Source organism: Stegodyphus dumicola, chromosome 1 (assembly GCF_044657685.1).
Source record: "Stegodyphus dumicola isolate Sdum_Otavi_A_Nest chromosome 1, ASM4465768v1".
Taxonomy (NCBI): domain Eukaryota; kingdom Metazoa; phylum Arthropoda; class Arachnida; order Araneae; family Eresidae; genus Stegodyphus; species Stegodyphus dumicola.
In genome coordinates, this window is record NC_140768.1 from 167,312,575 (window position 1) to 167,329,062 (window position 16,488).

A 16,488-nucleotide genomic window follows, 5' to 3' on the forward strand; every position below is an offset into this window, starting at 1 on the left:
TGCATCAGACAGAGCCTAAGTAACTTTTAAAAACAGACTGTTAAAAGAAAAGAAATAAAAAGCAAAAGATAAATTACAAATTGAGAAACTGTACATGACAAAGATACTCCTCACTTCATTAAGTTTCAAGAACATATGAAATAACAAATTTGAATTCCAGCCAATTTTGTTCAGGTATTTGGTAAAATTCTAAATATCCCAGAATGATCCAGAACCAGAAAACAGAAACTGCACAGTGTAAAAAAAAAAAAAAAAAAAAAAAAAAAAAAGGCTATTGGAAATTGCTATGAACAAATTAACAAGAGAACAGATATTGCAGTACACCTGTACCCACTAAGATTATTTTCTAAAATGTTAATTTTTTCTTTTCCCCCCATCTCATAAAACAGAAAACTTGCTATTATTTTGCTGTGGGTACCATCATTTGAGTATGTCTGAGGTGGTTGCCAAGTGTGTTGTGATGAACTTAGATTCTGGCTATTTTTTGTAATAGTAACCCTTTCATATAGACCTGGGTTTGGTTTTCAGTTGCTATGTTTGCTTGCACATGCATGGGTATGGTCTTCAATTTTAAACTTGCTACTATTTTGCTGTGGGTACCATTATTTGAGTATGTCCGAGGTGGTTAAGAGGATGAATGTTGATTAACAGCGGATGAGCCAAAGCGACCAAAAATTCAATTGAATTACACATGTGGAGGATGGAGGAGATGGTGGTGGGAAGCGTGAACGTATGCACGTGATTAAAAAGGTATGTTAAAAAATTGACATTTCATTTATTTATTTGTTTTTGTGTGTTAATTTTTGTTAAAAGATTTGTTGTTTAATGTTTTTATGTTTGGAAATACGTATTTCTGGTTATTTATTACTCTGTCTGTGCATTTTTGGTTATTTGCTTGTCTCTGTGTGTTAAAGCAGCGACCAGGCCCGCGCTGACTATAGGTGCAGGGTAGTGTGGCACACGACAGCGCGAGTCAAAAAGGTGCTGGGCAATCATTAAAACAAGCAGTCCCATCTCGCTGACTGTCTGAAAGGAAAATTCTTGTCTTATTTGAACGTGTTTTTGTGTTGTCTTATTGATACTCAAGACATCAAAACGGAACCTATGAACTTTTTATACTTTAAAATAATTCTATAAACTCCTGAGAACTCTAAATGCAATGTGCTAATTGAACTTATGTACTTAATATCTTTATGAACTCAAATTCTTATAAACTGTTCATAAACACTTATGAACTCATAAAAACTCTAAATTCATCTCTGCAGTTATTACAGAATTTTCAAATTAGAATTAATAAATTTTATGCATATATATATATATATATATAATTTTTTCATAACTTTATTTAATGTATATATTTATGTATAATGATTTAATGTATATATTCAAGTTTTATATGTTGTATAGATTATAAAATTTAAATAAACATGGTCTCACTGAATGAGCAATAAAACTGAATGTCTTCATGATGGCACAGCTGCTCACAAAGTGGTCTCCTGCCACCTGTCTTATTTGAATGCCCTTCCGGGGATAGACTCAGATAAAACCTGGGAAGCTGCTGATTAGAGTCTGTACCTAGGCAGTCTCGGCCATGGGTGTTTAAAATCAGTCTCCACAGGACTGGAGTCATCACTGGAGATGGCTAATTCAGGCTCGGCAGTGACCATATGGTACTGTTTGGTTCGTTCCGTCCGTTTTGGTGAAGCTGTATAGTTAGATATTGATGGTTGTCCGGGGCGAAACACCGCTGTCGGTGGAGTTGGCAAATTAAGCGAACCTTTAAACTGTTTGAGGTTTCCAGTGGGCGCCTGGAGCCTCAAAACTACATGATCATATCCTTCCTTTGTTTCTCCCTGAGGGCACCTAAAGCCGACGTCTGTATACAGTGACGTAGTGTTAGCAGGCCAAATTGGTGGTCCGATCTGTCTGACAGTGTTTAGGTGACTTCGTTCTGCTGTCCGGGGTTGGAGCCTCTGTTGATGGCAGATGTGTTTACCATCACTCCAGGACGGGGACATGGAATGTGAGTTGCTGAGTATTCCTGTCGAATCAGCTTAGTCTTAGCTCGTCGGATAGACCGATAGGTTAGCGGCCTCTTGGCTCGCCTCTAGGGGTTGGGGCATTTAGGCAGCCTGGAGCTTGCCAGATCTGAGTGCCCCTTCCTTCTAGCACACTGTCTTACTTGAGCGAAAGTCGTAACCAGGGCACGAGTTTGTTTCTGGTGTTCTCTTCTGTCTTGTTTGAACGTGAAAATACTTGATACCGATGCATATGTAAGGAAGGGTAGACACATTCGATAAATCGCTTAATCCTTATTTCATGTCTACTGTTGCAATCTTTGTAATTTGTGCAACATTTACCTTTTTTGTGATTGCTTGTCATTATTGTTATTCTACATAAAAAAAGGTATGACCAGTTACATATCACGTTAAACTTAGGTTAACTTTTTTAATCGAAAAAGCAATGATTTGAGCATATTTTATTAATATATACCTGATAGGGTCAGATTTTGTGATAATTTCTATACATTAAAAATTATTATTTCTTTCGAATAATTTCCTACTGGAACCAACGAAGGCTAAGTTTTGTTTGGCTAAAACCTGAATGGCATAGATCATTCTTTCAGTAACATCGCAAAATGCTTTTTTTTAATAAATTTTGAAATTCTGAATCACCAGGTTTATTTTCTTAATCGTTCTAAGAAATCGGATCAAAGATGCAGATTCCGGAAATGCGTTAAATTTACATCGATTTTTGTCTTTTGGGAAACTGGAACTGAATACCAGGTTTTCATAATATCCAGGATCATTTTCTATTAAGGCTTGACCTTGGGATTTCAATAATGAACTTGGGCATAATCCGGAATAATCAGGCACAGGCAAATGCAATTATACTGCAGAAATTGTAGATTTTTTTAGTATTTCTTCTGTTTTTTCGACCGGCTGCATTGAAGTTAAAGGTAATTCTCGGGTGAAAACGCTTTCTAATTCCTTCTGATTATTAGGTTCTTTTGGTAATTTCAGTGGTAGCTGACACGTTGATGGACAGCTAGTGCTAATAGTGTCAGCTTGGGTATTCCCTGAGTTTTCCAAAAACTGAGCAATTTTAAAGTACTGGTTTATTAAGTCTTCCTCACATTTTCTTTTTCTTCATTAAATTTTGATATCCAGACAGTTTTTCCCCCCCTTTTCTGTTTTTCTTCCTACATGTGGGGAAAAATTAAAACAGAAAAAGTAGAAATAAAACTAAAAATAGAAAATAACTATTATAAGAACTATTGCGTAAAACACTTCTTCTTCAAAACGCTCGGAAAGTCACTGTTTGAAATATTTTACCCTACTTCTGAAAAACTGTATCTTAAACCATTGCTTGGAAAATATATATACTATTAGATCAATACCAAATAATTCAAGGAGATGGTGGTAATCTTTTGTTTAAAGTAAATAAATCAAATTTAAAGTATCTATTTAAGACGTAATGAAATAATGTAACATTTTTCCGTATCGCTAAAAATCGGAAAGTGGCCAATTCTTTATTTTAGAATACATTGTCTATTTTTACTTCACTTTAAATCTCAAATAGATATATTTTAAATTCAGTGGTATTCCATAAATATGCCAATTGTTTCTTCTGGAAAGATAATAATTTTTAGTTTAATAAATAAATGGTTCCTGAAAAAAAAACATTTTTCGAGTAATTATGCTTAAATTGTCACTTTTCTGAATTAAAAAGCTAATCTAAATTTAACATAATATGTAACTGCACTTAATTTTTTCTATATAGAATAACAACAAGCAATCGAAAAAAAATCAGAAAAAAGATAAATGGCGCACAAATTACTGCGACTGCAATAGTAGACACCAAATAAGGATTAAGCAATTTGTCGAATGCATCTACGGCGCAAGCCTCCACACTTACATACGCATCGCCATCGCGTATTTTCGTTCACATATCACAAGATCAGCTCAACTTATGTCAAAAACTGTAAAAAGAATTAACTTATAAAAATCAAACTCGTATAAATTGCCAGTTGAAACTCATAAGCTATATCATTGTCAACAACATAGCGGTATGAAGAAAAGAATTTCGGCTATATCCCTAGATATGAGCCCTAGAGCATCTTTTGTGCTCTGTTGTAATCACAGTTTGAACCTTGTCATAAACTATGCTGTGAACAACAATTTATTCAGTGCAAACATATTAGATATGTAAATTAATTTGTTTTTAATTTTAAGGTAATAAATAGTGTTCAGCAATATATTTGGCATCCAATACGTTAAGTATATTATTTCGCTTCACTTGCAGTGTTACTTTTGTAAAACGTGTAGCTGTTGAGTAATGCTGACTTGCCTGACCTACATTCAGCGTTAGTCAGTTACATTCAAGGGGGGAACGTGTCCAAGCGTCTAGTAACCATGTTCCGCTCTTCCTCGTACCCCTCTTCCCCAGCAACCTCTCGAAAGGACTTTCAGCTCACAGCATATTTAGAGTGCCCCCATGCCCCACGGACACTATATACTTACTAATATCCATGCCTTCTTAATGAAAATGACATATTATTATCTGCCCTAATAATACATATACTGATGTCAAATTTCCTTAACAGTGATTACATTGAAGCAAGAGTGGATTATTCAATAAGCAAAATAAAATTAAGAAAAAAAAAATAATTATAAGAAACGTGAGCTAGAAATATATAATATATAAAGATATTGAGCAAATTTCATTTATTTAAGATTAAATGGATAGAAGTTTACGTGGAAGACCTACAAAACATATCAGACTTGGGGGTAGAGCAGACTTTAAGGTACCCCTTGTATTATGGCGAAGTTGTTGTTTGATTTATCGCGAAGTTGTTGCTTCATTTATGGTAGCCTGAGTAGTTGAATGTTATGGAAACTCTATTGTGACGTAATCGGGTGCATGATTCTGGGAAATCTTGAATCCTGGGATGTTTTGTAAACGTTTTTGTGGTGTGTATTGTTTTAATTCTTTAGTATAAGTCGATGTGTACATGGATACCGAGTTTGTGTAATTGTTTGTCTTGTTATTTTGGCTTCGTGCAGTGGCAATTTTTGCCACAAAAATCGCCACTTCACAAGCCAAAATAACGAGTCAAAGAATTGCACAAAATCGGTATCCATGTACCGCCAAAATTCGCCAAGGGGTTCCCTAAACTATACTTTTACCCAAACTTAGTAGAATAACAAAAACTGAAAGTAGTTAAAGACCTCTAGTGTAGAATTGGATGCCTCTTCAATCAGCAACAATTTTTTGTAAAATTTTGGCCATGAAATCTTATTTCTGGTTACCATGATAGAGTAACTTTGCTTTAGCCTCCTGATTTTTTTAAAATAAAAATAGACAAACATATATATATTATAACAAACCTGTTGGCAAAAATATTATCGCCAGATGGACAGAGTTTATGCAATTTTTTGACTTTTTATTTTGGTTTTGTACAGCGGCCATCTTGAAATTGTGTTTTCCTGGCGCTGATCTTGGCCTCAAAAAAGAATCGCCAAAATCAAGGGGCACCCAATAGTAAACTTTTACCCTCACTAGAGCGAAATTGGATTCTGATGTTGAAGAAACTAGATCATGTTTAATTCCTGTCACCCACTATAAACTAAGTAAAATCCATAGGAAGTAAAATCTTTTAACTTAATGAAAAACTGACTGAATTATATTTCAAAAAAGAGCATTATTATAAGCATGTTAGATTATTCGACAATGAATGGGTAAAGTGCAGAATCGCCCACTTATTTGTCTGGCACTTTTTACAAGAGTAAGAATTGAATTTTTGTCAATTTTCTTTGACTTTTTAAGCGAAAATGGGTCGATAGTAAAATGGATAAAGTCAAGGGAGTGCGCTATGCCATTTTTGTGCAATTCTGGGATGTTTTTAAGTGAAAATAGATCGATGTGTACATGGATTCCGAATATGTGCAATTTTTAAAAACGCGCCAAGCAGTGAGTGATTCTGCACTTTCCCCGAATTTGTTTGCAATGAATATGGTTAAAACACCAAATATTGTTACCTCTTTTTCAGTCAGTTTAATGTGTGCCGGATATATCATCTGAAAGGAAGAAAAAAATGTAACTAAAACCAATGTTACTAAAATTGTTAAAGAAATAATTAACAGGCAAAACATTTACCTCCATAGCTTGACCTAATTCTAAATCAAAAGTGACAACACATATACAATAAACCCACTGCGAAAATCTATCCCATGGTAAAATCGATGGATTATTTGAGCTAGAATGAAATGGAGCAAATGTCTGTAGAGTTTTAAAAGATGAAGAGGACTCAGGTAAACTGTCTTTTTCATTAGTTTCCATAATTATAAACCGAAATAAAATATTCAAAAATATATAAATTTATTTCGCTTAAAAACATCAGCATCAAGTATTTAGATATAAATCAACAATCGGAAACATTTTCGTAAATTGTCACTACAGTAATTTAAAACACTACAAACGATGTTTTGTTTTCAGAAAATACAAATGCGATTAAACAGTGTTGCCAGATAATTGAACTTACAAATGAGAAAATTCAAGGTTTGTAAGCACAATATCTGACTGTAAAAACGAAACATTGTGAAAATTTTGGGCTAAAGCATTTTCCATTCCTAAATATTTGCTCTAGGTGCTTCTGTAAATTCTAAAAATTTTTCTGTCCCTAAATTCTGCCATTCAGTGCGCTTGCATAGCTGTCACTGGCTTCAGGACCGACCCTATTTAGATGCAATACATTATCTTTAATATGTAATTAAAATAATAAACTTTTATTGCATTACGAATGGAAACAGCTTTATTTCACTATACTACTTCTAGCATCTATTAAAGTGAAATTAAATTTGTTAATTTAAATTTATTAATACTTGGATTCTGCATGACTCCAAGTCTACTGTAGCGCCCTCTATAAATAAAATAAAGATCGATAAGTTGGGGATGAGTTGCATTTCGATTTTCTATGCGACAACTGTTGTAAATATTTGAATATTGTATGTATATAAAATGTTCTGTTTTTTTCTTTTAGTATATTGTTGCGAACTGATAGATTCTTCTGTAATATGCATAAAGTGATTTAATTCGTAACTTTGTAAACTATTCTGCAACTTCGTCATAGTAAGTTGGAACTTTCTCTCGTATTCGCAAAATGCAGTCGGTTTTAACCAGTATAATAGCTCTTGCCATTAATTTGCGCGTGTCCTCATATGATCTAATTTACAAGAAGGTCTCTACTCTGATTTGCGTTCATATTGGAGATCAATAATGATAGAAAAAAATCGGGTGATCTTTGGAATATGGTAACTGGTAGTTTGGAGGCGATAAAGGTTACTACCTAGGACTTTGGTAATAATGTGAGAAGCACTCAGTTTTCCGATTACACATTATTTTGTGTGAGGGAAATGAGAGATCATAAGATATGTCATGTGACATTAATGGACGAATTACAGTTGTTTAATCGGAAAAGGGGGGAAATCTGGAAATTTCGTATTTAGCTATATTCTGTGTTGTGTGAAACGTGACATTAATGGACGAATTACAGTTCTTTAATCGGAAAAGGGGGTTAATTTGGAAAAGCTTCATTGTGTGCTGTGTGAAATAGTGTTGATTAATTTACGATTGCATGGCGCTATGTAAAGTGAATTCTAAATTTTTAATACGTTTATCTGATAATAATAATAAGTTGGGAAGCACTTCCGCAGAGAACCCGGTAAATGTAAACATCGCCAACTTTGGCGATAATAGTTCTAACTTGGTAACCCTTCGGATTTATCCTATTCGCTTGTACAAGCGTCTAGCCCCTCAGACGCTAGTTTCCTCCTGGTTCCTCCCTGAACATCTGCGCAGGTTACTGCGCAAGTCGGCATTTTCCTGAAGGCGCCTCGTATCAGATTCTTTGCTCGTATTTACTGTTATTTACTCTGCTCTTTGACTGCTGTGGTAGCGTGTAATCGCTGATACAGTTCTCTTTTTTTTATTTTGCTTCGATTATTATATCTTCTGCACAAAATCAAGAAAAACTGCCCATTTCAGGGCCAAATACTTCTGTTTCCTCAGAAGGTGTTTTTGATTCTAAATCGAATCAAAATCAGGAAGGAATAACTGTGTGCGATAATACCAATTGTGGTATGTCTGATAATTCTGATTGTGTTGCGAGTGATATGGTTCATTGTGCAAATGATTTTAGTATATCTGAGAGTAATTTTGTTTGCTGTGATTGCTTAAAACTTTCAACTATAGATACAATTTGAAACGCCATGCATATAAATTTCATTACAATAATACTACATTAATTGAGTCTCTGAAAACTAAGTTCTAATAGTATGGTTGATTGTGCAAATAATTTTAGTGTGGCTGAGAATAATTTTGTATGCTCTGATTGCTTAAAAATGTACCAAAATAAATGCAGTTTGAAACGCCATATCAACACATTACCCTCTAATAATACTACATTATTTATTCTTTAAAAAGTGGTTGATCACCAAGCTACAAATGTGAGAACTGCTATCTGAAATTTAGTGACCTAAAAAATTGGAAATATCATCAAAATAAAATTCATACTTCTAACAGGTAATTATGTGTGTCCTATATGTTATGCTAATTTTGAAAAGCGAGAAATAATATTTCATTTCAATAATGTTCATGATGTTGATTTGAATCATACTGAGCTGGAATTTAATTCATTTGATGATTTTTTGGCAAAGAAGGCAGAAATTGAAAATAATAAAATTTCTTATGGAGTAAGCATATTTAATATACATGGTGTAATGCCACTGTTCAAGAAATTTTATATCAGAAAGTAAAGGTTTGCGTCACTTAAAAATCCTTGATAGCAATAAAATAAATGCATATTGCCCAGCTGAATTAAAAGTAACAGAACACACAGATGGCAAATGTGTAGTGTCATATCAGAAAAATAGGGCCCACCAGCGGCCGAGCGGTAAAGTCGCTGAACACTGGTAGTTCGGTCCGAGGTTCGAATCCCACGAACGGACTGGCTGCATGGGCGTTTTCATGGTTTTCCCCATGTGTAACGTGTATACGAACCAGTTTCCCTTAGAAAGTGCGGTAAAATCCTAGTATACGATGCAGCTTTGGCGCGACTTTGAAAATTATCGCCAACACCAAAAATGATCCAAAGAACGTCTATATATATACTATACACACATACTATATATACTGTATAAAGAGTATATACTATGTTTAACTGTATATTTTCTTTGAATGACCTGTTAACTACTCATCGTATATGTCCTGTTTTTACTGCTCATCATAAAGTCACCAAAAGTAGCCAAATCCTGTGTGCACCGGATACTAGTATTAAACCGAAAGTGCTCCACGAAGGCATCCCTCCCCTTAGACAGATAGCCCTCAAGGCTTTGCCATAATCTCACACACACACACACATATCCGAAAATACATATTGGGCATTGGAATGATTTAGGTCACTTATTTTTAACAACAGACGAAATAAAAAATATTGCATCAAAGATAGCAGCAAAAGTTTCTCTGGATAATATTTTAGATGAAATCAGAAATTCTCTATGAGATGCTGGGCTTGAGAGGGTTCATTTACTTACAAAACAAGATTTACATAACATCAAAAAATCTTTCAATTTGTCTTCTAATTCTGTTAAACATGAAAATGATTAGGTTTGTGTAGATATGTGGGTACCTGAAATGCAAAATTCTGAACATCCATGCATTTCATTTTATAAAACCCAGGGATCAGCATAGCATGAGTGAATATTGTACACAATATTCATTTCTAAAAGGAAATGATTTTGTTTTGATAATGATGACAGAAGCACAAAGAGAGATACTGAAAAAATTTAGTTCTAACTTGTATCTGTATTGATGGTACACATGGGGTGAATGCATACAGATTTGAACTCGTAACTTTAGTTACAATAGATGATTTGTGCCAAGGATTCCCATGTGCATTTTTAATTTCTAATCCATGTGATCAGCCAGTGCTATCATTTTTTTTTTTTTTTTTTTTTTTTTTTTCATGTATTAAAGAAAATGTTGGGCAAATACAACCACAAATATTTATGTCTGAAATGGGTTTACTACAGAAATGTCTTTTTTGTGCATGGCATATTGATAGAGCCTGGACAAAGAATTTTTTAAAAAAAGAAAATCAATGGTGTTGAAAAACAGGCAAAAACATATAAAATTATTAGATCTCTCTTAGAAGAACAAGACATTCATACTTATCATACACTGACAGAAGCAGCAATAAAATGACTTAAAGAAGATCCTGACACTATTGAATTTGTAAATTACTTTGAAACATATTATTTATAAAATACATCTAGCTGGGCATACTGTTATAGACTTCACAGTGGTGTTAACATAAACATGCACATCGAATGAATTCACCGAACATTAAAATATATTTATCTTCATGGAAAAAATGTTAAGAGATAGGATAACACCATACGTGGTACGAGATTTGTAAGAGATAAAATGATTAACTGCTTAATTACAGGAAATAAAGTTAAATTAACAAGTAAGATTTGGGTTTTAAGAATCAGACATAAAACAAATGAAACACCATGTTTATAAGTAATAGAGAATGAGAATGGGTGGTCTGTTTCATCAACACATACAAAAATATACACTATACATAAAAGTAACAAAACTTGTACATGTCACATACAGTGCACTGTGTGTAATCTATGCATTCAATGATATATATGCAGCTGTATTGATTCATCAGTTTGTAGAGACATTAGGTATTTTTTTGAAAGTAGGCAAGATGAAAAATATGCAACGCCTTCACCGGGAATCAAACTGCGGACCTCTGGATACATATCACACCATGAAGGCATGCCAAGAAGGTGGGAGAAATACTTTACCTAATCGTCAAATCCTGGGTGTGGAGAACAATCATCTAACACCCTTTTAGTTCGGGCACCACTGTACAGACATTAGAATTTTACATTGGAAGCAAGAGGGATTGAAAAATTAGCAATGCCTTCGCCGGGAATCGAACCACGGACCTCTGGAATATGCACCCAGTGTGCAGACCACCACACCAAGAAGGCGGAAGAAATACCTTATAAGTTAGGTGGAGTATGTGCAAACACACTAGAAATACTGCTACTTATTAAATACATTACTTACATCAGCACACTAGAAATACTGCTACTTATACTACAACTACAATACATAATGAATTATCCACTTATTATAGATGATGAAAATGAATTTTGAATTAAGTAGCCGAAAAAAAAAATCACAGACCCTCTCACTGGAACACACAGAGTCGTAGCTAGGGTTTTCAGCGCCCAGAGACAACTGAAGATTTCGTGCCCCCCACTGCTCGCCAAGGATGGAAAAGATTTAATTCTAAAATGTCATAACATCAGTTTGGCGCCCCTTGGATTCTGCGCCCGGGAACAGATGCCCCCCTCTAGCTATGCCCCTGGGAACACAGAGAGAATGAACTAAAACAAACATGTTTAGAATTAGTAGATTCATTAAAATCTGACAAACAATGTGATGTGTCAAACAAGATTCTTAAGTTAGCACCACTACAACTAGAAGTGGCTGACATGTTAAATGCACAAGAAATACATTTCCCAAGTGCTAATAAAGATATTCCACCTAATAAAAATATAATACCCAAAAGATTCTCAAATACAAAACGAAAAGGGAACTGACAAAATAGTAACTTCACAGAATGAAGATAATAATACAATTCTAAAAATTATTTTGGATCACAAAAATTTTACACATAATAGCACAGAAGAAACTTAACATATCTAGTGAAAAATATATATTTTAACAATAGTCATTAGTACCTATTCACAATTCCTTTTGTCCATTTTTATCATCTAAAACATCTTCTTTCAACTGCCTGAAGTGTTTTATATGTGTCAGATGATATTTTTTTCTCTTATTTATATAATATCTCTCTCATTCTTCAGAACTTCTCTTTAATAATAAGATAATTCCCACTCTGATCCTTAAAATGATCAGAAACAGATATAGAAGTTCAGAACAGGGTTTTAAACCTTTATCTCAGGTCATCGTGGTAGGCTGGTGTATTCTGTGATTAATGAGTAAGTTTATTTTTGTTCATCCTCCTTGCATTACTGTCTTCCTTCCTCCCCCCCCAAGTCCAACATTACCAAATATTGTCCATACAATCAATCATTCATTGACTTTTATACTGTTCAGTCAATAGATTATTACCAAATGTTTTAATGTTAATAAATATATTTTGGTGAAACTGAGTCAATCCCAAATTTGAACAGTAAGCAATATTTTCTACTATTTAATATTTGTCAAGTTTTTTATTTTCTAATTATTCAACTCCATGTACATTCACATGTTGTGCACTGGCCATTTTATTATGTGTAGAATTGTTTAAAACTAACTGAACATTGTAACAATCTCATCACAGTTTTGTGAATTGCCACATGCTGCTACATTTTTATTTTGGGGTTTTAATTATTAATAACATTAAATGGTAGAAACCTTAATTTTTTTAATGCTAACTAGCTTTACATACCTGGTAAAGGTACCTGGTATTCCTGTACCTTGAATAAGGCTTACTTGTACATTATGTAAACTTGTATTTTATGCCAATCAGTCCCCCTCCCCACACATGTTGATGTCAGCATTTATTCGTATTCCTTACATTTTACAGCAATAATTCATAAGTTTGTCTTAAGATATCTGAGATATGAAGGAATATGTAAAGAACACGTTCCCCCCCCTTTGGGGCCGAATTTTGAAAACGTTTGAAATTGGTTTTTAGGTATTCATATTCCATACATTTTACCTCTTTCGCATCGAAGTCGCCCCAAGCGCCCGAGCATTCAGACATTGGCTGGACGCCCGAATAATTTCCTACCCAGTGCTTTCCCCCATCACGTTACTGCATTACTCATTGCTTTCACGTGTTGTTAAATCACATGTCAATCATTCTTTTGAAGCTACTAAAAGTAGCTTCCTTGTTTCCTTTGTTCCTTCTTTTCCTTTGTTTACTGTCAGTGTTTAGCTTTTGATGCCCGAAGTTGCAATCCCATCCCAAGGGGGAACTTCACGCAGTGTCAAAGCGTCGAAGAAAGAAGTTCTCGCTTTACTTAAGTAAGGCTATTGTTAGCACTGTAGTATTCAACTTGTCATGGGGGAAGGAAAAGCATTCCAGGAGAAATTCTTAGATACGAGCGTTTTCGATGTTTGGGGAATTGAGATTTTGCCCTCTCTCGATGCGAAAGAGTTAAAGCAAGAATTTTATGTACACTGCTCAAAAAAAAAAAAAAAAAAAAAATGGGACAGTCCTATATCTCCCGATCTACTGGGCCGATTGACAAAATTCAAATTGCGTTCTTCATGTCTCGAAAGCGCGACTTAGGATATATATTAGATTTATATATAGCACTACTCTAACATAGGTATTTTGACACAAAATCGGACTTTTTCTGAAATAACACCAATTTTTTTACATATTTCAATTCTATGACTCAAATTACGCCTAAATATGAAATTTTGTAAAATTTGGAGCGAAATTTACGGAGAAATTCACAAATTCATGTTGGCACTTTTTTGTCAGTTTGCGCCAAGAATACTTTACTTGGCGAACTTCTTAATATATGGCAACCTAGTTTCCTTTCCCGTGAGAGGGAAAAAAGTCACCATCGTTCCTTTTTTCCAAATAATATTCTTTATATTATATTTTTAATTATAACTTATTATTTTAAGTAATTTTTTCTTTTTCGAATTTCATTTTAATTGTTTAAGTTGCAAGCTTTTTTTTTTTTTTTTTTTCGAATAACTGTTTTAAAAATTTCTATTTACCTATTCGAACTGCGTAAATAAAGGTGCAGCGTTTATTTTTTTTCAAATAGTTTTCTTTATATATATTTTTTGTCATAGTTATTATTTTAGGTCATTTTTAAATTTTTATACTTTTATTTTAATTGTTTGTGTTGCATTGTCTCTTCAGATAATTGTTTTAAAATTTTCTATTTATTCCTTCGAACTGAGCATTTTAAATATATTTATTAATATCAATTTTCCAGAATTTGATTTTATTTATTTGAACTGCGTTTCTTTCGAAAGAATACTTTGTAACTCAGACTACGATGAGTTTGAAAACTGCATACTATATTAAAAGAGAAAATACAGTAAAGCACAGTTTTACACGCCTTTCAATGTTCCATTCAGAAAAAATATATATAAATAAGAGAGATGTATAACCGATATTTTAACTTAGGATGACTTGCATACACTGCTTTAAACAGTTTTATCATTGTGCCCATTGCTTTACACAATTTTATCCTACATTTGGTTTCTTAAAATGTTATTAATATTTTAGTCAAATATTTTATTTTTGAAATCGCAAGAATCAAATATCATAAGATTGAAAAGTTTTAAATTAAAAAAAAATACGAATACTAAATTTTACGAAAAAATTTATTTTTCTTCTCTTTTTCTTTAAGCATTCTGAAAGTATATTGAAAAGTATCCAACTTTTCGAAACATTTTGGTATTTCTGACAATCATTTTAAATAAAGTTATCACCTTCCATTTCATAAAGGCCCACAAACGGCCAAGCGGTAAAGTTGTTGAACACTGGTAGTTCACTCCGGGGTTCGAACCCCGGTAAACGGGCTGGTTGCATGGGCGTTTTCGTGGATTTTCTCGTGTACCGCGTATGACAGCTGGTTTCCCTTAGAAAGTTCTTCACGAAGTATTTCGTCAGAGCCTTTATCAGTCTTTAGAGGCTAAACATTTTGAAGGTATGAGATGAAAGGAAAGACTAGTTTCATCAAAAGGTTTTGGTTTATTTTATTATGACAAAGCTCACTACGGCTATCTGCCTAAGGAGAGGGATGCCTTCGTGGAGGACTTTCTAAGGGAAACTAGCTCGCATACACGTTACACATGGGGAAAACCACGAAAACGCCCATGCAGCCAGCCCATTCGCGGGATTCGATCCTCGGACCGAACTACCAGTGTTCAGCGACTTTACCGCTCAGCCGCTGTTTCATCAGGAAGGGAAAAAAAAACATCTTTAGGTGACATCCACATACATCACTGGATAAACTCCTGAATCTTCAAATAATTCGACTGAGAAAATCATGGGATTCACCATTTATGATATGATGTTCTATAACGTAATTTACACAACCATATAGTTTAAAACCAGTCGCTCTTCACTTTAATCTGCAATGATATCGTTTTGTCTTTTTTGTTAACACAAGCTCAATTGATGGTATTTGCTGGTGTACACGTCCAAGTGTTTTCTCTTTGAACACCTAAATTCTTTGAAGTATCCTGAAAGTAGATTCGAAAGCGTCCAACTTTTTGAACATCTTGGTATGTCTGACAGCCGAATTTCCCTGCAAATTTTTGCTTACTTTTCTCCCTAATTTTCTTCTTTCCTTCTACAGTTATTTTCAGCGCTCACACAAGAAAATTAAGATTTTTCGACTGCTAGACTTCCATACACTTTGCAATCTTGTCAATTTTTTAAAATATCAATTATATGAATTGCGTTTCAGCTAAAGACAGCTTTTCATTTTCTAGTCATTTTAGCTATAAATAAAGTTTAAAGCGAAGTCCAAAGGATAAATATTTTAATTAAAAGATTTTTGCTAAATGACAAAGAAATAAAACAGTCCAGCAGGGTTTATTCTGTACCACCGAGTAACCCGATTCTTATATCGGCTGAAACAATCTAAATCATACTAAAGATCATGTTTTTTTATACGGTCTATAACGCGAGAGAAAAATTAGCTTCTTAAAACATTCTTTCTAAGAGGATTAATATAAAAGATTATATTTATATATATTTTTTTAAAGCTGGGACTTGAACCAAACTGTCAAACTTTTAAAGTTTAATTTACATGGTGGTTATAATTGAAGTTTCAATTTGAAATGGTCATAAAAGGAAAACTACCGGACCAAATGTTATCAAACTTGGGAATCGTGTAAAGGAGGTTCTGGGAATTTATTTTCGGCGGAAAAAAAAAGAGTTCAAAAACTCACCATCAGGGAAAAAATGGCGCTGTATACAATATTGTTTAAATGAAATAAGACACGAAAACATCTGTTTAAAATGTGTTTAATATTTTCCGAAACGAGCATGTTCAATGTAGCGTCCAGCATTTTCCGAAAGCAAGTTAAATCATGTTACTGCATTCTCAACAGCAGCTCTTAGCATATCAGGTTTGGTTTTGGTTTGGTTTATTAGATTACGGCAAAGCACTCGAGGGCTATCTGCCTTAAGGGAGGGATGCCTTCGTGGAGGACTTTTTAAGGGAAACTGGCTCGTATACACGTTACACATAGCATATCAGGAGGAATGTTATCAGTGTATCACATTTTTCATTTCTGCCAAATTGTTTAGATTATCACCATAAACAGTGCTTTTGAGATAACCTCATAGACAAAAGTCACAGAGGTTGAGGTCTGGTGGGAAGAGGGGAAGTGTTGGCCTATAAGACGTTC

General features: G+C 33.9%; 2 protein-coding genes across 4 annotated transcripts in view; one reads left to right on the plus strand and one right to left on the minus strand.

The window, feature by feature from the left end:
• The window catches only part of LOC118201109 (protein DENND6B), a 180,323-nt gene extending 173,735 nt beyond the window's left edge, over window positions 1-6,588 (minus strand). The window contains exons 1-2 of one of the 2 annotated variants that reach the window (XM_085822994.1): window positions 6,160-6,588; window positions 6,042-6,080 (exon numbers count right to left, since the gene is read on the minus strand). In XM_085822994.1, coding sequence (XP_085679120.1) covers window positions 6,042-6,080; window positions 6,160-6,342 — 222 coding nt within the window. In that variant the 5' untranslated portion in view covers window positions 6,343-6,588. Of the gene's footprint in view, window positions 1-6,041; window positions 6,081-6,159 lie in introns of those variants that run through there. The other variant, XM_085822997.1, reaches the window with a different exon arrangement.
• Window positions 6,589-6,915: 327 nt separating this feature from the next.
• Window positions 6,916-16,488, plus strand: part of TH1 (negative elongation factor complex member TH1) — a 50,078-nt gene continuing 40,505 nt past the window's right edge. The window contains exon 1 of one of the 2 annotated variants that reach the window (XM_085822999.1): window positions 6,916-7,007. The gene's annotated coding sequence lies outside the window, so the exon portion shown is untranslated. Of the gene's footprint in view, window positions 7,132-16,488 lie in introns of both variants that reach the window. The other variant, XM_085823001.1, reaches the window with a different exon arrangement.